Source organism: Schistocerca gregaria, chromosome 1 (genome assembly GCF_023897955.1).
Source record: "Schistocerca gregaria isolate iqSchGreg1 chromosome 1, iqSchGreg1.2, whole genome shotgun sequence".
Taxonomy (NCBI): domain Eukaryota; kingdom Metazoa; phylum Arthropoda; class Insecta; order Orthoptera; family Acrididae; genus Schistocerca; species Schistocerca gregaria.
This window is the reverse complement of record NC_064920.1, coordinates 626784329-626808807: the sequence shown is the minus strand read 5'-3', so window position 1 is coordinate 626808807 and position 24479 is coordinate 626784329. Positions and strand designations below refer to the sequence as shown.

General features: G+C 40.6%; 1 protein-coding gene across 2 annotated transcripts in view; it reads left to right on the top strand.

The window, feature by feature from the left end:
- Positions 1–24479, top strand: part of LOC126359629 (calpain-A-like) — a 198969-nt gene that overhangs the window by 144067 nt on the left and 30423 nt on the right. For both annotated transcript variants that reach the window (XM_050007646.1, XM_050007647.1), the window contains exon 12: positions 10237–10372. In XM_050007646.1, coding sequence (XP_049863603.1) covers positions 10237–10372 — 136 coding nt within the window. The remainder of the gene's footprint in view (positions 1–10236; positions 10373–24479) is intronic.

Below are 24479 nucleotides of genomic sequence, written 5' to 3'. Positions count from 1 at the left end.
AGCTTTCATCTACATCTACATGATAACTGTCGCTCTACCGTTCCACTCTCGAATGGTGCGCCCTGCCGCCGTTGGATAAGCAGCTGCAGCAGCAAGTCGTATAACCCTAGCTTACTTATTTGTTAGATAGTTCAATTAAGTTCTTTGCGTGTTTTTGGGTACTTGCATTGTTTAATTCATATATTTCGGGCGTATTATAGTATTTGACAGTTGTAGCATCGCGCTTTAGTGTTTACTTGGTAGATTCTTATTTAAATTGCGTGTGAGTTTCGTATAGGAGGTGCAATTTCGAGTTTTAGTTACTGTAATCGTAAATTCAGCAGATTGTAGCACAGTCGTTAGGCATTTGTACAGGTTAGTTGATACATTCTTTGCATGTTTCGCTTGCGTTATTTAGGCACGGACTCGTGTTTCAGTAACTGTTGTTCAACATCGATTAGAATGGACAGGGACTGCGATTGCTGTGTTCGGATGAGGGCTGACGTGGCATCCCTTCGCTCACAGCTGCAATCGGCGCTGACTTCGGTCGCGCAGCTTGAGGCTGTTGCCAATGGACACCACTGTGGGGAGCCGGACTTGGGTATCACGGGGATGTCAACCTCGTCCCATCTGTCCCCAGATCGGTCTGCCGCTGTGGTTGCCCCGGTTGCTGCCCGCAGTGGGGCTGAGCCCTCGCCTGTGGTTGATTGGGAGGTCGTTCCAAGGTGTGGCAGGCAGCGAAAGGCGTCCCCAGAGGCTGATCAGAAAGCCTCCCCGGTGCGTCTGACAAACCGGTTTCAGGCACTGTCTCTGGCCGAGCCAGATGCAGCTGCCTGCCCTGTTTCAGAGGATCATTCTCAGCCTTCAAGGTCCGGGCAATCGCAGAGGGTGGGCTTACTGGTAGTTGGGAGCTCCAATGTTTGGCGCGTAATGGGACCCCTTAGGGATACGGCGGCTAAGGAGGGGAAGAAATCCAGTGTGCACTCCGTGTGCATTCCGGGAGGAGTAATTCCTGATGTGGAAAGGGTCCTTCCGGATGCCTTGAAGAGCACAGGGTGCAGCCAGCTGCAGTTGGTGGCACATGTCGGCACTAATGACGTGTGTCACTTTGGATCTGAGGAAATTCTCTCTGGATTCCAGCGGCAATCTGATTTGGTGAAGGCTGCTGGTCTTGCTTACGAGATGAAGGCAGAACTCACCATCTGCAGCATCGTTGACAGAACCGACTGCGGACCTTTGGTGCAGAGCCGGGTGGAGGGTCTAAATCAGAGGCTCAGACAGTTTTGCGACCGTATTGGCTGCAGATTCCTTGACTTGCGCCATAGGGTGGTGGTGTTTCGGGTTCCGCTGAATAGGTCAGGAGTTCACTACACTCAGCTGGCGGCTACACGGGTAGCGGAGGCTGTGTGGCGTGGACTGGGTGGTTTTTTAGGGTAGAAGGCCTCGGGAAAGTGCGGGATGGGCTGCAATGTCAAAGGGTGCTTGGCAATTACAGGACGTGCTTGGATCAAGGAACAGTCGGAATTATAGTTGTAAATTGTTGTAGTTGCGCTGGAAAAGTCCCTGAGCTTCAAGCACTAATAGAAAGCACAGAAGCTGATATCGTTATAGGTACAGAAAGCTGGCTAAAGCCTGAAATAAGTTCTGCAGAAATTTTTACGAAGTCTCAGACGGTGTTCAGGAAAGATAGATTAGGCAGAATTGGTGGTGGAGTGTTTGTGTCTGTCAGTAGTGGTTTATCTTGTAGTGAAGTCGAAGTAGATACTCCGTGCGAATTGGTATGGGTGGAGGTTATACTTAACAGCCGAATTAAGTTAATAATTGGCTCCTTCTACCGACCCCCAGACTCCGATGATACAGTTGCGGAACAGTTCAGAGAAAGTTTGAGTCTCATAACAAATAAATACCCCACTCATACGGTTATAGTTGGTGGGGACTTCAACCTACCCTCGGTATGTTGGCAAAAATACCTGTTCAAAACCGGTGGTAGGCAGAAAACGTCTTCCGAGATTGTCCTAAATGCTTTCTCCAAAAATTATTTCGAGCAGTTAGTCCACGAACCCACCCGAATTGTAAATGGTTGCGAAAACACACTTGACCTCCTAGCCACAAACAATCCAGAGCTGATAGAGAGCATCATGACTGATACAGGGATTAGTGATCACAAGGTCGTTGTAGCTAGGCTCAATACCATTTCTTCCAAATCCATCAGAAACAAACGCAAAATAATTTTATTTAAAAAAGTGGATAAAGTGTCACTAGAAGCCTTCCTAAAAGACAATTTCCATTCCTTCCGAACTGACTATGCGAATGTAGACGAGATGTGGCTCAAATTCAAAGATATAGTAGCAACAGCAATTGAGATATTCATACCTCATAAATTGGTAAGAGATGGAACGGATACCCCGTGGTACACAAAAAAGGTCCGAACGCTGTTGCAGAGGCAACAGAAAAAGCATGCGAAGTTCAGAAGAACGCGAAAGTCTGAAGATGGGATAAAATTTACAGACGCGCGAAATTTGGCACATACTTCGATGCGAGATGCCTTTAATAGGTTCCACAACGAAACATTGTCTCGAAATTTGGTAGAAAATCCAAAGAAATTGTGGTCGTATGTAAAGTACACAAGCAGCAAGATGCAGTCAATACCTTCGCTGCGCAGTGCCAATGGTACTGTTATCGACAACTGTGCCGCTAAAGCGGAGTTATTGAACGCAGTTTTCCGAAATTCCTTCACCAGGGAAGACGAATGGAATATTCCAGAATTTGAAACACGAACATCTGCTAGCATGAGTTTCTTAGAAGTAGATACCTTAGGGGTTGCGAAGCAACTCAAATCACTTGATACGGGCAAGTCTTCAGGTCCAGATTGTATACCGATTAGGTTCCTTTCAGATTACGCTGATACTATAGCTCCCTACTTAGCACTCATGTACAACCGCTCGCTCACCGATAGATCTGTACCTACAGATTGGAAAATTGCGCAGGTCGCACCAGTGTTCAAGAAGGTTAGTAGGAGTAATCCATTTAACTACAGACCTATATCATTGACGTCAGTTTGCAGTAGGGTTTTGGAGCATATACTGTATTCAAACATTATGAATCACCTCGAAGGGAACGATCTATTGACACGTAATCAGCATGGCTTCAGAAAACATCGCTCTTGTGCAACGCAGCTAGCTCTTTATTCGCACGAAGTAATGGCCGCTATCGACAGGGGATCTCAAGTTGATTCCGTATTTCTAGATTTCCGGAAAGCTTTTGACACCGTTCCTCACAAGCGACTTCTAATCAAGCTGCGGGCCTATGGGGTATCGTCTCAGTTGTGCGACTGGATTCTTGATTTCCTGTCAGGAAGGTCGCAGTTCGTAGTAATAGACGGCAAATCATCGAGTAAAACTGAAGTGATATCAGGTGTTCCCCAGGGAAGTGTCTTGGGACCTCTGCTGTTCCTGATCTATATAAATGACCTGGGTGACAATCTGAGCAGTTCTCTTAGATTGTTCGCAGATGATGCTGTAAATTACCATCTAGTAAGGTCATCCAAAGACCAGTATCAGTTGCAAAGCGATTTAGAAAAGATTGCCGTATGGTGTGTCAGGTGGCAGTTGACGCTAAATAACGAAAAGTGTGAGATGATCCACATGATTTCCAAAAGAAATCCGTTGGAATTCGATTACTTGATAAATAGTACAATTCTCAAGGCTGTCAATTCAACTAAGTACCTGGGTGTTGTAATTACGAACAACTTCAGTTGGAAGGACCACATAGATAATATTGTTGGGAAGGCGAGCCAAAGGTTGCGTTTCATTGGCAGGACACTTAGAAGATGCAACAAGTCCACTAAAGAGACAGCTTACACTACACTTGTTCGTCGTCTGTTAGAATATTGCTGCGTGGTGTGGGATCCTTACCAGGTGGGATTGACGGAGGACATCGAAAGGGTGCAAAAAAGGGCAGCTCGTTTTGTATTATCACGTTATAGGGGAGAGAGTGTGGCAGATATGATACACGAGTTGGGATGGAAGTCATTACAGCATAGACGTTTTTCGTCGCGGCGAGACCTTTTTACGAAATTTCAGTCACCAACTTTCTCTTCCGAATGCGAAAATATTTTGTTGAGCCCAACCTACATAGGTAGGAATGATCATCAAAATAAAATAAGAGAAATCAGAGCTGGAACAGAAAGGTTTAGGTGTTCATTTTTCCCGCTCGCTGTTCGGGAGTGGAATAGTAGAGAGATCGTATGATTGTGGTTCGATGAACCCTCTGCCAAGCACTTAAATGTGAATTGCAGAGTAGTCATGTAGGTGTAGATGGTTGTCGGGAAAAATGAGCACTTAAATGTTTCTGTGCAAGCCCTGATTTCTCTTATTTTATCATGATGATCATTTCTCCCTACATAGGTGAGTGACAACAGAATGTTTTTGCAATAGGAGGAGAAAATTGGTAATTGAAATTTCATGAGAAGATCCCGTCGCAACGAAAAACACCTTTGTTTTAATGAGTGCCTCTCCAACTTGCATATCATGTCTGTGGCACTATCTCTCCTATTTCACGATAATACAAAATGAGCCACTCTTCTTTTTACTTTTTTGATGTCATCCATCAGTCCCACCTGATGCGGATCCCACACCGCACAGCAGTAACGCGGAATAGGGCGGACAAGCATGGTGTAGACCTGTTTCACCTTCTAAGTGTTCTGACAATGAATCACAGTCTTTGGTTTGCTCTACCCACAATATTATCTATGTGATTGTTCCAATTTAGGTTATTTGTAATTGTAATCCCTAAGTCTTTAGTCCCCTCCATGAATCATGGACCTTGCTGTTGGTGGGGATGCTTGCGTGCCTCAACGATACAGATAGCCGTACCATACGTGCAACCACAACGGAGGGGTATCTGTTGAGAGGCCAGACAAACGTGTGGTTCCTGAAGAGGGGCAGCAGCCTTTTCAGTAGTTGCAGGGACTACAGTCTGGATGATTGAGTCATTTGGCCTTGTAACACTAACCAAAATGGCCTTGCTGTTCTGGTACTGTGAACGGCTGAAAGCAAGGGGAAACTACAGCCGTAATTTTTCCCGAGGGCATGCAGCTTTACTGTATGATTAAATGATGATGGCGTCCTCTTGGGTAAAATATTCTGGAGGTAAAATAGTCCCCCATTTGGATCTCCGGGCGAGGACTACTCAAGAGGACGTCGTTATCAGGAGAAAGAAAACTGGTATTCTACAGATCGGAGCATTTAATGTCAGATCCCTTAATCGAGCAGGTAAGTTAGAAAATTTAAAAAGGGAAATGGTTAGGTTACAGTTAGATATAGTGGGAATTAGTGAAGTTCAGTGGCAGGAGGAACAAGACTTTTGGTCAGGTGAATACAGAGTTATAAATACAAAATCAAATAGGGGTAATGCAGGAGTAGGTTTAATACTGTACAAAAAAAAAAAAAAATAGGAGTACAGGTAAGCTACTACAAACAGCACTCTGTGTAAACACAACTCACATGATTATGAAGCCACCATCAACTAGCACAGTACCCTGTTGACAACCTAGGTCATGGATTCATTGGGTTTGTGCTACACACAAACCCTACCATCCGCTCTTACCAACTGAAATTGGGTCTAATCTGACCAGGCCATTACTTTTCAGTCATCTAGGGTCCAACTGATAGGTCACGATCCCAGGAGAGGCGCTGCAGGTGATGTTGTGCTGTTAGCAAAGGTATTCGTGTTGGTTGGTTGCTACCATAACCAATTAATGCCAAAAATTGTGCCACACTGTCCTTACAGATTTGTTCATTGTACATCCCACATTGATTTCTGCAGTTATTTCATGCAGTGTTGCTTGTCTGTGAGCTCTGACAACTCTATGCAAACACCACTGCTCTTTGTCATTAAGTGAAGATTGTCAGTGTTGTCCATGGTGAGAGTTAATGCCTGAAATTTGGTATTCTTGACACAGTCTCGACTATGTGGATTTCAAAATATGGAATTCACTAACAATTTCTGAAATGGAATGTCCCTTGTGGCTAGCTCCAATTATCATTCCATGTCCAAAATCTTAATTCCTATTGTGCAGCCATACTCAAACCAGAAACCTTTTCATATGAATCACCTGAGTACAAATGATAGCTCTGCCAGCCACTTTCATACCTTGTGTACATGATACTACCCCATCTGTATATGTGCATATTGCTCACCGAAAACTTGTATCACCTCAATGTATACCAGTCAGCTTTACCTTTAGCTTCTGATGCCCTTTTTTCCAAAACTACACAATGTTTAATCCACTTTTTATCACTATTATGTATTTTTTTAGCCAATGTATTAGATTTAGTGACCAAGGGAAGAAGAGTCACTGAGAATCAAATTTGATAATTAGTAATGACAAAATTTAAATACTAACAATATTATGAAAAGTTTAGATTGTTACTCACTGTAAAAATGACACATAGAGTTGTAGACAGGCACAACAAAAAGACTGTTACACACTGAACTTGTGGCCAAAGTGTTCTTCAGAAAAGAAAAGAACACATACACACATTCACACAAGTTAGTACATCTCACACAAACATGATTGCTCTCTCCAGCTGCTGCAGCGTGAATGTAATGGTGTCATGTCAACCAGAAGCAGCAATTTGGAGTGTGGTGGGAGGGATAGCAGGGTACATGTGGGAGGGGGGGGGGGGGGGGTAGAGTAGTCAATGCTGCCTGTCGGAACATACAGGGACAGATGGTGACCAGCAAGACTGCCTGGCACAGTGATACAGTGATGGGAGGCTGTGGGGGATGGAGGGCATGGTGGGAAAGTGGAAGGGGTGGGTGGCGGGGGGGGGGGGGGGGGGGGGGAGATCAGTGGTATTTGCAGAGAGCAGAGCACAGTGATGGTGTGAGGGCAGGGACGTGAATTTGGAGGAGGTGATAAGATACAAGGAGTGAAAGGTGTTGGGTTGGGATTGTGAGGCAGTAGATTACTGTAAGTTGAGAATAGTATGATTTTGGAGTGGAGATTTTGTTGTAATGATAACTCCCATCTGTGCAGCTCAGAGAAACTGGTGGAGGAGAGGATCCAGATGGCCTGGGTTGTGAAGCAGCCATTGAAATCAAACATGTTATGTTCAGTTGCTTGTTGTATTACAGAATTGTCCACTTTGCTCTTAGCAACAGTTTGGTGGTGGCCATTCATCATGGTAGATAGCTGGTTGGTAGTCATACCAATATAAAAAGCTGTGTATTTTACTGACAACCAGAAAATCACTAGTCTGCCAACTGACATACTTCTGCAAAGCACTCCATGCAATGGGAAACATGTGCAGTTGATAACATTAGAATTCACATTGGATACAACTGATGATAAGTATTATTTTTATGCTGAGACTATTCCAGAGCTGAAATACCTGCACTAGGGAACTGGCATAATAGTAATGTAGGAAATGCTATTGAATGGTGTAAACCATTTGTAAAGATGCTGTGACGTGTGTGCTGATATTAGTTATAGTGTGTAGAAATAGTTTGGAAGACATCAAACTGGGGTTCAGTTTATGTTTCAACCATAGTTGCATAGTAATATGGAATGCATTTACATGTAGTTGGGCAGCATAGGACCTGCAGAGGTGGATCTGCTGGCTTTAGTCATATATTGATTAGGTTGGACAGTTCCTCGTGCATAATTGTTAGTTCACAATCAATGCTTTTCAGAGATTCTCATACTGGTGCTCCAGCCCTAGTCTAGTGTAGCTTTCTTACTGGTTAAGCATTGTAAATGGATATCTACTAGTTGCCATGCCAGTGAAAAATATGATCATTATATCATTATTGGAATCTTACATTGAGGAGATAGAGGGGTCAATCTAACATGTGTCCAACTAGCACTCCTTTCCTAAGGTCTTTTCATCAGGTGTGATCCTGTTCCTTTTGTGCCTCAACACAGTGGTCAGCAGTGTCACATCATTGCAAGTGACGGATAGCCTACACCCTGGCCCCTTTCTTGGATATGACGTCCGGTCGCACATCCAGTCTGTTGTGCACTCTCCCTATCATCAGCATCTACACCTATTCTTGGCCTCTTCCCTAATTTCAGGAATGTACGCATTCTTTGGCACACCCACTGACCTACTTACATTGTAGACACCTCATACAGTCATCATTACAGTACACTCCTATCCAACTCCCTAACTTTGAGCAAGTAGTAGAAATCCATTTCTATTTCTGCCAGAGTCAGCATGGTCAATGGTAAATTGGCAAATGCATTTGATGATGCTCCTATTGACCCAGTCTTCCCATGTGAACTCCTGATTCCAGATTGGTGTGTAGCAGGCAGCACCGTCTGGTGTGCTATGCACTGGATTGCCTGGGATGCTCTGAGATGGATGGATGGTCACACTTTTTAACCATCCCTTCTGATTTATATGCAAAGCTACTCTCTTGTAAATTCATGTTGTACAGTTAATTAGTTTCTTTAGTAGTGTTGCCATCTTATTGACAAGAATTTGTACATTGCTGAAAACTGGCAGAATTCAATTGTCTCATTACAGCTGTCACTTCTACAGGAATGAGCTGTCCTCCTTTCGTGAGCAACTTTAGCCCTACAATACTTTTCCATACAATCACATCCCCCGCCCCTGCCCTCTCACACTCTGCTGGTCCCCTCTTATGTTATTCTCATCTGTGGTCAATTTGATTGAACAATCAGTCTTATATTTATGACTTTGTGAGTTACATGTTTACTACTTCTGCTTTGTTCCTATGGCTACACCTAACAAGCCACCCAGGTAACAACTTAAACTTTTCTCGTTGCCCAGTGGATCCCTGTGATTACTTTGACTACTTCCCTCTAATACGATTCAGCTATACTCTGACAGATAGCTAACCCTTCACCCACTTGTGAGCATAATGTATCACCCAGCCTGGTTTTGCAGCTGTACTGCTAGCTGTGATGATAAATCTCTGAGTGCCAGTGCAAATTAATCAAGATGGGGTGCTATATTCTGGTTACTGTGTTGTCTATCATTGGAACGTGACCGATTCAGATCCAGCCATCCTCTTCTGGAGTATGTTATGTATAACTTGACATGCTCTACATCCCTGAGGGTTTTTGTTCATGACAGGTATCATGGAACACAATAAATGAATTAATCTTGACTTTAAGAAGCTTTTAATTCAGTAGCAAATTGATGCTAGTTAAAAGAAATATGGTTGCATTTTAAATCTAGCCAGATTTATGATGGGACTGAGGGCTTCTTACCATGCAAAAGGGAGCATGTTATCCTAGACAGTCACCCCATAGGTGCAGATGTAAATTCACATGTGTCACGGGTAAGTGTGATGGAGTAACTACTACGCATATCACATAATAAAGATTAAAAGAATAAACTTAGATGCTGTCTTAGATTACTTGCAGAAGATGTAGCTACCTGCGAGGAAGCATTAACCATAAAGTTCCAGTATTTAATCACCTATTTATGAATGGAATGAGGAGAAATGCTGATTAAATTAAATAGAAAGTACTCTTTGCCAAACAAGTTACATCACCTTCCCAGTCAAAGAAATGGACCCTGTATAAAAGTTACATCATAATAAAATGTACACATCACTTACATTGGGTTACCGTAATAAGAAAAGTTCTGGCAGAATGTAAATAATTTAGGAGTAAAGGAGACCACTCACCAAATAGTAGAAGCATTGAAACATCGAGAGGCACATGCAGATCCATTGTCCCCACACCCTCTTCCCAATTGTTTCCCATTCCTCTGTCCTGTACTGTCACAATCCATGCTATTTTGACATCATCATTGTGCACCATTCTTCACCAGCTCTAGCACCCATGGACTGCACACTCAGGTCATGTACCTGCCATGATTCTCTCCCACATTCCTAGCCACCACACCTGTTACCTCCCTTCTGGCCACTAGCTGCCCATCCCCAACTGCTCCTCCCTCTTCCTGCCTCTTTCTCCCTCAACCCAACTCATCAGACATAACTTCCATTCCACCCTACTTCACACGTTGAACTACAGCCCTGGCACCATGCATACAGCTGGCACCAATTCTTGTGAAATCTAGCATGTTTCGATTGTCTTTTGCATGTGCCTGTTGATAACTCAATGCTTCTGCTGTTTGGTGAATAGTCTCCTTTATTCCTAAATTATTTAGAGTGAATTACAGAATTTGCATAATCAAGACAATAAATATAATAATATATGTGGAATGGGAAGTGAATGTTCAGTAAAAATAAATAAGTAATTTTTATTACTTTTAGGTAACTTCGCAGATGGAAAAGGAGGATCAAAAACAAGAAGATAAAATAAGACAGTTCTTCAGCAAAATTGCTGGTGATGACATGGAAGTGGACTGGAAAGATCTCAAGCAGTTATTGGATTATGTAATGGCAAATGGTAAGCATACAAGAAAGGATTTGTAGATATAGACTTCATGGCATAAAAATAATTTATTTTATTTCAGTATTGTTTCTCTCAGGTTTATTAACAATATAAAGGTTCATCTGTGGGTAGATTTCCACAGAGACTCTTGTGAAGAAAATCTTGATGTAAATTAGAAGAGATTGGTATCACCGAGACTTTTAGCTGTATAATAAATTTATGGAAAGTGACTATTACATTTTTTTCAGAACTGGTATGAGGCTACAGGCTCACCTACTTGCCAGAAGCATCCAGTCTGACTAAAGCAACAGCCATTCTACCCCAATGATTTCTTTAGGGTAAATTCATCTAAAAGACCGAGCTGAGAATAAATATACACTGAGCGAAAAAAAAAAAGTGAAGCATCCAGAAGAGGAGGAGGAAATGTAATGGTTCAAATGGCTCTGAGCACTATGGGACTTAACTTCTCAGGTCATCAGTCCCCTAGAACTTAGAACTACTTAAACCTAACTAACCTAAGGACATCACACACATCCATGCCCGAGGCAGGATTCGAACTTGCGACCGTAGCAGTCGCGCGGTTCCAGACTGTAGTACCTAGAACCGCAAGGCCACTCCGGCCGGTGGAAATGTAATGAAACTTTATGGGGTGAGAGGGTATGTGATGTTATTTCAGTGCTTACAAAACTGAGTCGAATTAATAAAGAACTCGGCAGTATGAGGCCACTTATCAATATGACAATACAACCCCTCTGTCCTGTATGCACACCTTAATTCCATTTGGAAGAGTGTCATAGAGCTGTTATATCCCCTCCTGAGGCAAGCTGGCCCACAGTTTTTGTAACTGATCCTTGATATCCTGGTTCCTAGCCCTGGGATAGATTTGGTGTCCAAGCTGCTCTAGTACATTTTCTTGGGGACACATTTGGGGATCTGGCTGGCCAAGGGAGTACCTCAACATCATGAGGACAGCTCACACAGACATGTACCACATGTAGATGAACTTTGTCCTGTTGAAAAATGGCACCACAAAATTGTCACATGAGAGGTAACATGCAGACGATGTTTGTGATGTACCTTTGTCTGTCAGAGTTCTCTCAATTGTTTCCACCTGTGACCTGAAGTCATACCACTCCCCACACCATGATGTCAGGAGTAACACTGCTGTGCCTCAGCAAAACATGGGAAGAATGGCGCCTTTCCCCAGGTCACCACGATACTTGCTGTCCCCGCTAATCCAGAGTAGTGCAGAAACATGATTCATTGATGAGCATAATGTGCCGCCATTTGTCAGTGGTCCATGCTTCCTGATCAAGCACCACTCAAAATGCAGCCACTTCTGTTGCATTCTTCACAGCAGTCTATGCATCGAACAGTAATTACATACCAAAATGAGATTTGCACTCTGCGCTGATATGAAACTTCCTTGCAGATTAAAACTGTGTGCCGGACCGAGACTCGAACTCGGTACAATGTAGATCCCGAGTCTCGGTCTGGCACACAGTTTTAATCTGCCAGGAAGTTTCAGTAATTACATAGATGGCTGCTGCTAGTTTGTGACCAATGATGTGGAATGATATAAAATGTTGCAGGATGCCCAGGAGCCCATTACTTGTTCTCAGATGGAAGGTGCAAATATCAATGGTTTGAGATGGATTTGGTGCACAATAAGATGAGCCTTCCGTGCTGTAGTCAGACATGATTAATCAGAACCTTGGCAAGTATGCCTGTCCTCACATTCCTATGCTGTCCAGTGTCAGGCCACTGTCACATCTGAATGCCCCACAAACTGCATGATTTGACCAACTACAGTGATGGGTTGCCATAATAAAATTGAGTACACCCAAAAGATGCTTGTAAAATGTACAAAGCATGATTGCTGAGTGAGACAGGCTTAGAAAAAAGCAGGGAAAAAATCAATAATGACTGGAATATTTCTGTGAACAGGGATAAATGCCTGAAAAAACTAACATCTAGGGAAAATACTATAAGTCCACTGGAAATATTATCCTAAAAATAATAATCCAGTATGGAACCAAAACACAGAATAGAAGAAACCTGAAAAATAGCTTACTGGATAATAACATGTGGGATATGTTGTGAGATCCAGCAGAGAGTCAATTTTTCCCCATTTTTTTCTAGGCCTGTGGTCTTCAGCAATGAAAGCAGATTCTGCCTCCATGCAAGTGATGGTCGTTTGCATGTACAATTTAGAATTGGTGAGCACTGTCTTGTAGAGTGCACTTGTCCAAAACACACTGGCCCCACCCAGGCCTTATGATATGCGGTGCAATAAGCTGCAACTCTTGTTCACCTTTGGTGTTTCTGGAGGAGACACTAACGAGTGCTCGGTATGTGCAGAACATTGTTAGACCCATTCTTTTTCTGTTCTTGTGACACGAAAGTGATATGTTGTTCCAGCAGGATAATATTCACCCTGCACTGTGCCCATGAAATGTAATGTGCTCTGCAAGGTGTGCTGTAATTTCCCCAGCCATCATGACCTCCAGACTTGTTTCCATCGGGCACATATGGGATATGGTGGGATGAGAAGTGACTCATATGCCTCGATAACTAACTCTTACAGAATGATGTGAACAGGCTGAGTGAGCATTGCATAACATATCCCAAGGCAGTATTTGCCACCTGTACAATTGACTGGATGCCAGATTCAGTGTATGTATTCTCACCTGTGAAGATGAAATCACATACTAATAAATTTTCAGCATAGGTCAATATCTGGTACCTCAGAACCACTTGTGCTTTTGGTCTGTAAATGTAATCATTTCATGTAATACACATCATTGTAATAAATCTTGAGTGAATGGGAAATCTCTAAAAGAATGTATTAACTTTTTTTCCAGCAGTGTATAATTTTGTTCATTAGACAAGTCTACAAAGATATTAGCAATGGTTATTTGTCAGTGATTAGCTAAACTATTTGGAGAGTTTACAACAGGAATTAAGTTGAACAATAGTGTTGCTGACTAATAAAATCTTACTGAAAGAGTTTTCAAGAAAATCTACATGAAAATCATCAGTACACATTATTTCCTTTGCTGTTAAATATGGTAGGCCAGTAGAGCTTCAATGTGATTTATGAACAGATTAATAGTTACCTGCAGACACTCTGTACACACTTATTATGAAATTCTACTTCTGTTGCACATGCTTTATATACTGCTCTAGGTGAAATTTATGAATGTCTTTGTTCTTAAATTATAACAGTTCCTGATTAATCTAGCAACCTCTCCTATCTCCATTTCTCCTCCTATCTCCTTTACAAAAGTCAGATGCTAATCTAAATCCTGTAATACTTAACACATCTATAGTAGTGGTCACATGATGTTCAGAGAGGCATCTTATGTCAGCTGGGTTTTATGTCTCTAATTCGTCAATGCAGATAAGTAGTTTCTTAATTCAGTGATTGTCTTCAACAGAAACATTGCACCCAATAGTAAACAACCAAATACAGTACATTAGATTTGACTGCACAGACACATGAATGTTCTACAAGAATATCAAAATACTTTGCTGAACTGACAGTATTACCATTAAACTATTTTCATGATCAATTATTAACTCAAGGAAAATTTCCTAACAGACTTAAATATGCTGTAGTAACATCCATCTATAAAACTGGAGATAAGCAAACCACCTGTGATTACAGATCTGTGTCACCCCTTCCTGCCTTTTTAAAAGTGTTTGAGATATTGCCCTATTATCAAACACTGACATTAACTGAATATAACTTGTTAATTCCATCTAGTTTGGGTTTTGTTAAGGATTCTACACAGAGAACACAATAAAAGACCCTACAAAGGAAGTGCTTTCAGAGATAAACAAGATAAATATTATCCAGTCATACATTTTGTGATCTTGCCAAACAAAGGCTTTGATTGCATGGATCACAATATTCTACATGGTAGACTAAAATGTTGCATTATTAATGGCATTCCTCTAGTGTGAATTGAGTCTTATTTTTGTAACAAAAAGCAGAGGGTCTCATTAACAGATTCAGTGCCAGGACGAAACTAATCTCAGAATGGAGGAAGATAGCATGTGCAGTGCTACAAGGCTCACTACTGGATCCACTCTTGTTTCTGACCTGTACAAATGATCTTCCAATGATTTTACAGAGCAGTCCAGAAACTCTAATGGTCACTGATGACATAATCATGCAAGTGATTTGCAGCTAACGGTTTAATTCTTAATCTCACAAAGACTCATATTATGCAATTTGAACCAGGAGTAATGAATGACCTTTAGCAATACAAGTAGATGCTAATGGTCACACGCTAAATGAAACAAACCATTTAAAATTTGTTGGGATCCAGTTGGATAACAACTTAAAATGGAGCCAACACTTGGATAAACCAATGAAGCAGTTCAGTTGAGCATGTTGCTTGCCTAAAGACAGAAGTATTGTCTATTTTCAGTTCTTGTTGTCTTATGGAATTATCTTCCAGGGGAGTGCACCTAAAGTAAACAAAATGTTTATCCAAAAGAAGCAAGCTGTAAGGATATTGTGTAACGTAGATAACCATACATCTTGCAGAATCATTCTTTGTAATGGTTTTTTCATGCTGATGATAACAATAGGTTAGTGCTGAATTGTGATTTATACAATCAGAATACAAGGCACAAAAATACTCGCCCAGATAGCCGAGCATGTTAATGGGTGTCTTCCAGGTTTTGGGGAGGTGAACCTGTCCTAGACTGAGTCACAGATTAACAACAATGGCTGTAAGCTGGCCACCCTGCATGTAACTTTTAGGTGATTTTCCACAGCTAGGTGAATACTGGGTTGATACTACATCCCACTTCAGATTCATGTTATGCAAATATATAGAAAATGCTTTCACACTTCAACATGTTATTACTCTGGATGCAGACAGATGGAGTACATCAATTCAGTCCTGAGAGTGGTGGCATAAGGAAAGTCATCCAACAAGTTTGAGATAAACAGCAGTGGCAGTATTATGAAAAGGATAGATTACTACTAACCTTATATCACAGATGCTGGGTAACACATAGACACAACAAAAAGACTGTTGAACAAGAAAGCTTTTGATCAAAAAGGCCTTCATTGAAATTAGACAAAACACACACACACACACACACACACACACACACACACACACACATGCAAATGCAACTCACATATATGTGCAGTCTCTCTTGTGTGTGTGTGTGTGTGTGTGTGTGTGTGTGTGTGTGTGTGTTTTGTTCCACCCTGGATTTTCCATTGTTAGATAAACAGCAGTTATTTACTATAACTGAGGAGTCAGGAATCTTTTTTAATGTAGCTGCTTCCCTTCTAATTAACTCAGTTAATAGCACAAGTATGAACAGCATTAAGCAGAACAGTAATATTTTATTGTTAATACAGCATACAGATTAAGTTTCTGCAATTTTCTCTTGTTTTGTTAATGTCTACCTTGATTTGTTCCACATCCCTGAAGGTTCTACCTCTTGGTGGTGTCTTCATAAGATGGTTAATGAATGAATCTGATGCTGAAAAGGCCAAAGACTGGTGATAAGTAAGAGGTGCTCCTAAATGTCAATATGATTTACAGGGCACAGGGTTGGAAGCATGAAGTGGAATCAGACAGACACAAATACTAAGAAGGCTGTGTGGGTAGGGTATACTTCTTCTTGCAAAGACATGTGCAATCCTTTGTGGCTGGTCATCAGATGTGTGAAGAGTGTTGATTTTATATGTACAAGATTCTGAGAGCAGTTACAATATTCAGAAGGCTCTGTAAGATCTTCTGCCTTCTAGGAAATGCATTGCTTGTCACTGCAGACAGAAGACCAGGCAGTACAGAGGGACCTTTGTGGTGTGCAATGAGTGGCATCTTTTGTAGAGCAGGTATTATTGATGACTGGTGTGCTTAATGTGAAGGGAAGTTCTGTGTGTAGCCATTGCCTAAGAGGAAATCAGCATGTTGGAAGGTAGGATTCTGAGCTGGATATAGCATAGCCTCAGGAAAAAAAGGAATGTAAATTAACTTATCGATATTCATCAACAATGCAAGTGATCTCTGTGCCCTTAGATGTGCAATAATTACTATCTCTGTATCATAGTGTATAAGAAAAGAACATTTTGTTTGCTTGTCTTCTTCTTTGTCTTCCTGGTCTTGTTGGTTCTGATGTCCTATCTGACAGTCGCATAGAGATCATGGTCCGTAAATAATTAATATAATTATCTGTAGTGTTATTATCAATTTTGTCAAATATATATGCAATTATTTATGGTAGATTGTGTTTTATGTTGGTAGCGAAAAGTACCTTCTCTGACCCTTGATTCATTTACATAATAACTAACTATTGCCCTGGACATTTTGTGCAAGTTAATTGTTGTAGCGATGCCATTAATGATAAAACGATAAAAATGCTTTTAATAGTCATTTCTTGCAAGAAGTATTAAAAATAATAATCTTAATAAATACTGAATGGTGTCTTGTAATATTTTCCATTTCATTTTTTATGCCAGAATCACAGTTTTATGAAAAATAATTTTTATTAATGTATACACTGCCATTGCACATAGGCTGCTATACTGGAGCATCAAACCTCACAGAAAAAGGAATAATTAAGCAGTTTATTTAACTGGTTTATCATGTAACATAAGAGAAAGATAATTTTTTTTTAAATCCATCATGTTGGAATATGTATGATATAACTGGTGATAGCACCCTGAGAAACAATTAGCCATGGCTTTTAACCAACACAGAAGAGAATTTTTAACAAAACATTTTCATTTCCAATTATTAGAATAATTTATTTCATTCTCTTTTGAAAAAAGTTTATGCGGTATGGAGAAAATTAGGTAAATGACATGAGAGAGGAAGTGTTGGGAATCTACGGACCTGAGAATACGGTGTCTCATTGTAAATCCATATCAATCCATGTTATAAGAGTGTGACAACATTATGAGAAGGAAAGTTGCTACTCACCATATAGCAGAGATGCTGAGTCGCAGACAGGCCCAAAAAGACTCACAATTACAGCTTTCTGCCATTAAAGCCTTTGTCAACAATAGACACACATAGGGGCTCACACACGGACACACGCACGCGCGCGCACACACACGCACACACACACGCACACGCACACACACACACACACACACACACACACACACACACACACACACACACACAAACAAAAAAAAAACTGCAGTCTCAGGCAACTGAAACCACAATGCAAGCAGCAGCACCAGTGCATGATGGGAGCGGTGACTGGGTGGGGGTAAGGAGGAGGCTGGAGTGGGGAGAGGGAGGGGTAGTATGGTGGGGTGGCGGATACTGCTGCAGGTTAGACAGAGGACAGGAAGAGGTGGGGAAAGGGGGTGGGGAAGTAACGGAAAAGAAGAGAAATAAGAAGATGGTGTTGTGGTGGAATGACGGCTGTGTAGTGCTAGAATGGGAACGGAGAAGGGGCTGGATGGATGAGGACAGTGACTAATGAATATTGAGGCCAGAAGGGCTACAGGAATGTGGGATGTACTGCAGGGAGAGTACCCACCTGCACAATTCAGAAAGGCTGGTGTTGGCAAGAAGGATCCATATGGCACAGGCTGTGAAGCAGTCATTGAAATGAAGGATATCATGTTTGGCAGCGTGTTCAGCAACAGGGTGGTCCACTTGTTGCTTGTCCACAATTTGTCAGTGGCCACTCATGCAGACAGAGAGCTTGTTGCTTGTCATGCTTACATAGATTGCAGCTCTGTGGTTGCAGCTTAGCTTGTAGAACACATGATTGGTTTCACAGGTAGCCCTGCCTGTGATGGGATAGGTGATGTTAGTGACTGGACTGGAGTAGGTGGTGGTGAGAGGATATATGGGACAGGTCTTACATCTAGGTCTATTACAGGGGTATGAGCCATGAGGTGTGGGATTGGGAGCAGGGGTTGTGTAAGGATGGATGAGTATATTGTGTAGGTTTGGTGGACAGCGGAATACCTCTGTGGGAAGGGTGGAAAGGATAGTGGGCAGGACATTTCTCATTTCTGGGCATTATGAGAGGTAATCGAAACTCTGGAGGAGAATGTAATTCAGTTGTTCCAGTCCTGGGTGGTACTGAGTTACGAGGGTAATGCTCCTCTGTGGCTGGATGGTGGACTTTGGGAGGTGGTGGGAGCTGGAAAGATACGGCACAGGAGATTTGTTTTCGTACAAGATTGAGAGGATAGTTATGGTCAGTGAAGGCTTCAGTGAGATCCCCAGTATATTTCGAGAGGGTCTGCTTGTCACTGCAGATGCGATGTATGGCTGGGTTGTATGGAAGGGACTTCTTGGTATGGAGTGGGTGGCAGCTGTCAAAGTGGAGGTATTGCTGGTGGTTAGTAGGTTTGATGTGGATGAAGGTATGGATGTAGCCATCTTTGAGTTGGAGTTCAACATCTAGGAAGGTGGCTTGTTGGATTGAATAGGACCAGGTGAAGCAAATGGGGGAGAAGTTGTTGAGGTTCTGGAGGAATGTGGATAGGGTGTCCTCACCTTTGATCCAGATAGCAATGATGTCATTGATGTCATCAATGGATCTGAACCAGATGAGGGGTTTAGAATTCTGGGTTTTGAGGAACGATTCTTCTAGATGGCCCATGTATAGGTTGGCATAGGATGGTGCAATGTGGGTGCCCAAAGCTGTATCCCAGATTTGTATGTAGGTAATGCCTTCAAAGGAGAAGTAATTGTGGGTGAGGATATAGTTGGTCGTGGCAACTAGGAATGAGTTTGTTGGTTTGGAATCCATTGGGATAGGTGACACCTTCAGTGACAGTCAACATTTCAAGTCATAAAGCTGCACAAACTATGGAGAAAATGGTTTGTTTTTTGATGTAGGAAGGTTGAATGTAGTCAGTGAGTGGAACATGTTGTCCACCTTCATCTACCACACCTTTAGAAGTCTTTTCTGATCTCTTTCTCTGCTCTTCTTGCTTCATCTATGTATCACTACTATCCCCTTGGAAAATCATTATAAATGCATGTCTACTGCTCAACACTTCTCCTCTTATAAATAATAAGTATTTTATTGTTATTGATTCTTTCCAGATGGTTGATTTGGCAGAACAAGTACTTAAAAACATTTATTGAAGTGTTATGGGAAGTGGGGTTCTGGATGTGGTAAACATGTGAGCCCAGACTCAACAGAAAAATGATAAATTTAACAAGTTTCACAAGACACATACTTGTATCCTTGACACATTGACTCTTTAAGTCAGAGGTTCATACTACAATTATATAAGATATCAAAGCATAAATTAATAGTGCCACCTACAATAAGTGAAAAACTTATAAAATAATTTAAGGGTGCTAAGGATTAAATTAAAAACTGAACAAGCACCAATAATTACATTAAACATTAACAACATGCAAAGGTGCTGCTAAGCATTAACACAGTTTTTTTAAGGTACCCATAATGTTACAGAATAATTTATCATTAAAAAAACTCATTTAAAAGCCTCAAGGGTGAACGTAATTCCAACGGGCATCCAGTGACATAGCTTAAATTGCCAAAATTCTCAGGCACTAATTGACAGTCTTGTCCCAAAAGATTGTGTTTCACATTCCATGTTGGTCCCAGCCAACCATCCTGCTAAGCACCTAGGTTTTAGAGCTCTAAACCAGAAAATGACAATGTTATTGCACGTAAAAGCGCCATTAAAACCAATTACAAATTATTTAGCAATAAATAATCAGTTATTATAAGACTCTTTTATCAAACAACACATCTTCAAGCAATAGGGTGGTTTAAAGTGGACACCATTTATGGCAAAATACCACTCTGATGGTGCAATAACTTAACACAGGTAGATTACCTAAAGCACACCAAGTTAGCAATGACACTCCCTTAAAGAAATAAAATTAAACAACAGCGATGGGGCACTCGAACAACCACGAGGGCTGCCAAACTCAACGACCTTTTGTATAACTTTGTTGTTACCCATTACAGTAGTCAAGGGCTCACCATTAACTACTGTTAAAAGATGGTGATAACTGCCTTACAGCCTCATGGTAGGTAAACCTTGTTGAAGTACTCTTACATTAAAATTAAAACCTGGATCCACCACATTCAGTGTGCCACAACAGTAATGAAGATGGACTGACAGGGGTTCAATTTTATAAGTGTGTACCAATGTAGCCACCTTCAAGCAGGAAAACTTGCCACTTTCAAAATCAACTCTCTCCACTGTCTTGGGCCACCTTTATCTATTCCTGGCTGCCAGCAGACTGGTCCCCTCAGTGCTGTCCAACCCCTGCTCTCCTTTCATGTTTGTGCAGTATCTTCTCACCAACCAGCAGAAGTAGTGCATTCTCACAGAAAGCCAAAGAGCTCCAAGTCAAAGCACCACTGCCAATGTACAAAAATATATTGATACGAATGTACCACTTATCAAGAGCCATGGAACCGTGACAAAACCTTGTTACATTTAATATTTGGTATGTATGAATGCAGAATCCTGAATCTGGTGTCAAATCTCTACTAACTACATGCAGCTTTGATTAGTGATTGGACAGGCAACTAATTATGTACACAAGCTTGAAGCTTTATACTGAAAATTAACTATAGTTACAACTTTGCTCGTGTGAGCTGAAGTATTTGTGCATCTGTTATCCAGACATAGTTCACTTAAAGAATAACTCTCAGTGAACTCACATGAAAATGATGAACATTCTTACAAATCCTTCTTATAAACAATGGATTTTGGATTGTGTGGGGGAAGAGACCAAACACCAAGGTTATTGGTCTCTGCGGATTAGGGAAGGATGGGGAAAGAAGTCGGCCGTGCCCTTTCAAAGGAACCATCCCAGCATTTGCCTGGAGTGATTTAGGGAAATTACGAAAAACCTAAATCAGGATGGCCGGACGCGGGACTGAACCGTTGTCCTCCCGAATGCGAGCCCAGTGTGCTACCACTGTGTCACCTCACTCAGTTTATAAACAATGAGTGAGACAGTGTAACATAGCACATGGACCCATATACAGTTTATACTGCTGCCTTAAACAGATTGCTTGTATAAATACAGTCTATGCCTGGAACAGATTGTATATATTCTTGCACTTTATTGATCATTAGAAACCTTCCTTGGTAACATTTGATGTGTGAGATTCATTCCATGGTCTTAGCAATAATTTTTTGCCTAACATTTCAGTTCCTGCTATGGCAAACAACACCATATTGTGTGCTTGTAGATGTTTAAATTCTTCTGTGTTAATTACTTTGAATTGCAGATTTTTTTTTTTAAGTATCTGAAAGCTGTCAGAGAGCACTAATTCATGTTGTAGTGGGTACTGTATAATAAATAATTCACTAAATAAATTAGCACTGTTTACTATTTTTAGTACAAGGACAAAAATGTATAATTTGAGTATTTCTTATTTTACTAATATGTTGTTGTAGATTGTATTTCATTGGTCCTGTTTCTACATAGCAGCTTATGCATAAGACATTGGACAAGTCAAATTATAAATATACAGGCTGAAAGTAATTTGAAGGCATACATATGTAAGCTTACAATAATACACTTTACACGTAAGTAAGTATTTATATAACACATTTCATAAATTTAAATATTCTTCAATGGAGTGATGCTGTAAATATGACATTAGAGATTTTCCAAATGTATTGACCTCAGTGATAGCTTTTATGTTTTCAGGAAGTTTGTTATAAAGCTTAACTCCCATGTGAAAAGTACCTTTTTGGCACAGTGCTGTGCTGATTTGAGTCATATGTAAGTTTCTGTTTTGTCTGGTAAAGTGCTCATGTATATCACAGTTTTTTTGTAGTCTCCAGTCCTTGCCTATTACTTTTAATTTAAAGAACAAAAGGGTTTCCATAATGTATACACATGGTAATGGGGGTTACCAGATTTCTTAAACACGGATTTACAAGAGTCTCTACGCTTGCACTCAAACAAGATTCTAATGGCCCTTTTTTGTAGTTTAAAAGTGCTATTAGCTGTTTTAGAGTTTCCCCAGAAGGTGACCCCATATCTAAGACGAGAATGGAAGTACGCATGATATGCATTCAATACTGTTTTCTCACTACAGCATGATTTTAATGAACAAAAAAGATAACATGTTTTGCTCAGTTCAGCATTGAGATATTCCATATGCTTATTCCATCTGATGTTACTCTGCAGCCAAAGTCCTAAGAATTTGGTTTCAGTACTGTTACCAACTGGCTCGTCATTGATAGAGACTGATGGGATAAACATGTCCTTGTTAGGAACATTGTGGAATTTTAGAGCAACGGTTTTCTTACTGTTTATTGTAAGCTGATTACTCTGTGCCCAGTTACTAAGTTGTTTCGTGACCGTGTTTACTGTCTGCTGTAACTGTTCATCGTCGCCTCCTTTTAGTAGAATCGTGGTGTCATCTGCAAATATGATTGTTTTGTGTGCATCAATATTTAACCTTAGATCATTTATGTACAGAAGAAACAGAAGGGGTCCCAATACAGATCCTTGGGGTACACCACATTTTATTTGTTTATAGTCAGATAAGTGATTAGATACAGCTTTTAGTTCAATATTTGTGTGCTTGGTGCACACTGCCTGCATATGATTTGTCAGGAAGGAACTGATCCACTTGTTGGACAGACCTCGAATACCATATCTTTCTAGCTTTAATAGCAGAATTTTATGGTCCACCATGTCAAAAGCTTTTGACAAGTCAATAAAGACTTCTATTGTTTCCTGTTTTTTGTCCATCAGGTTTAGGATGGAATTGATGCACTCATAGATAGCAGTTGTTGTTGACCTCTTATTTCTGAATCCATGTTGTTCATTACATAGGATGCTGTTTTTATTAACAAATTTCATAAGTTTCTCATACATCACTTTTTCCAGTACTTTAGAGATGCAGGAGGAAATTGTGATGGGTCTGTAGTTATTTACATTGTCTTTATCCCCTTTTTTTATATACAGGAATAACTTTTGATGTTTTAAACACATCAGGGAAAGTACCTGCCTGAAGTGAGCAGTTGCATAAATGTGTGAGTACTTCAATCAGGTTTGATGCGCTGTTCTTTAACATTGTTGCAGGTATGCCATCAATACCTACCGATTTGGAATTTTTTAGTCCTTTTATTGCTTTAGCTACTTTATATTGTGAAACAGAACTGCTGTACATTGATCCTCTACATGCACTTATTTTATATTCATTTGCCTGGGTGCTCTTAAAGTTTGATTGTAACATATTTTCAGCAACACCTGTGAAAAAGTTGTTAAATGTGTTGGCTACTTCTAAGGGGTTTGTTACTTTTTTATTTTTATGTGATAGTGTTATATTTTTCCAAGGTTGTCTGTATTCTCCGCATTCTTTTTTTATAACACTCCACATAGCCTTTGATTTATTAGCTGAATTATAAATGATTTCATCATTATGCATTATTTTTGCTGCTTTTATTACATTTCTTAATATTTTGGAGTATTTTTTATAGTGTGCGCATATTACAGGCGAGGAATTTTTTGAGTTACATATTTCATGAAGTAGTCTTTTCTTCTGGCATGAAACTCTTATTCCCTTTGTGATCCAGCTGCTTGTTCTAGAGTTTCCTCGTAATGTTTTCAGTGGGAACGCAAGTTCAAAGAAATGGGTTAATACATCAATGAAAGTGTTGAATTTTTCATTTATATCGTTCATTTTGTACACTCCTAGCCATTTTTCTTTCTGTAATAAGTTGTTGAAGTAGTTCACATTATGTTGATTATAACTTCGATATGCTGTTCTGAAAGACATGTTGTTAATAATACTGCCTTGTACTTTTATGCTTAATATTTGAGCAAGATGATCACTAAAACCTGCATTGAAAATTCTTAGTGAGGTGTTGTGTAAACTCTTCTTGACTAGAAACTGATCAAGAGCTGTTTGGCAAATTTCTGATACTCGGGTAGCTGCTTTTACTTCAGCCTGTAAATTGTAGGACGTTGCAAGGTTCAAAATGGTCTCCCTATTTCCACTATTCGTGAGGAAGTCAATATTGAAGTCACCACAGATTATCAATTCACAATCCATTTTATTTACTTTATTTAGCAGTGACTCCATTTTGTTTAAGAAAAGTTCAAAGTTCGCGGACGGTGATCGGTAAACTGTAGCAATAACCAGG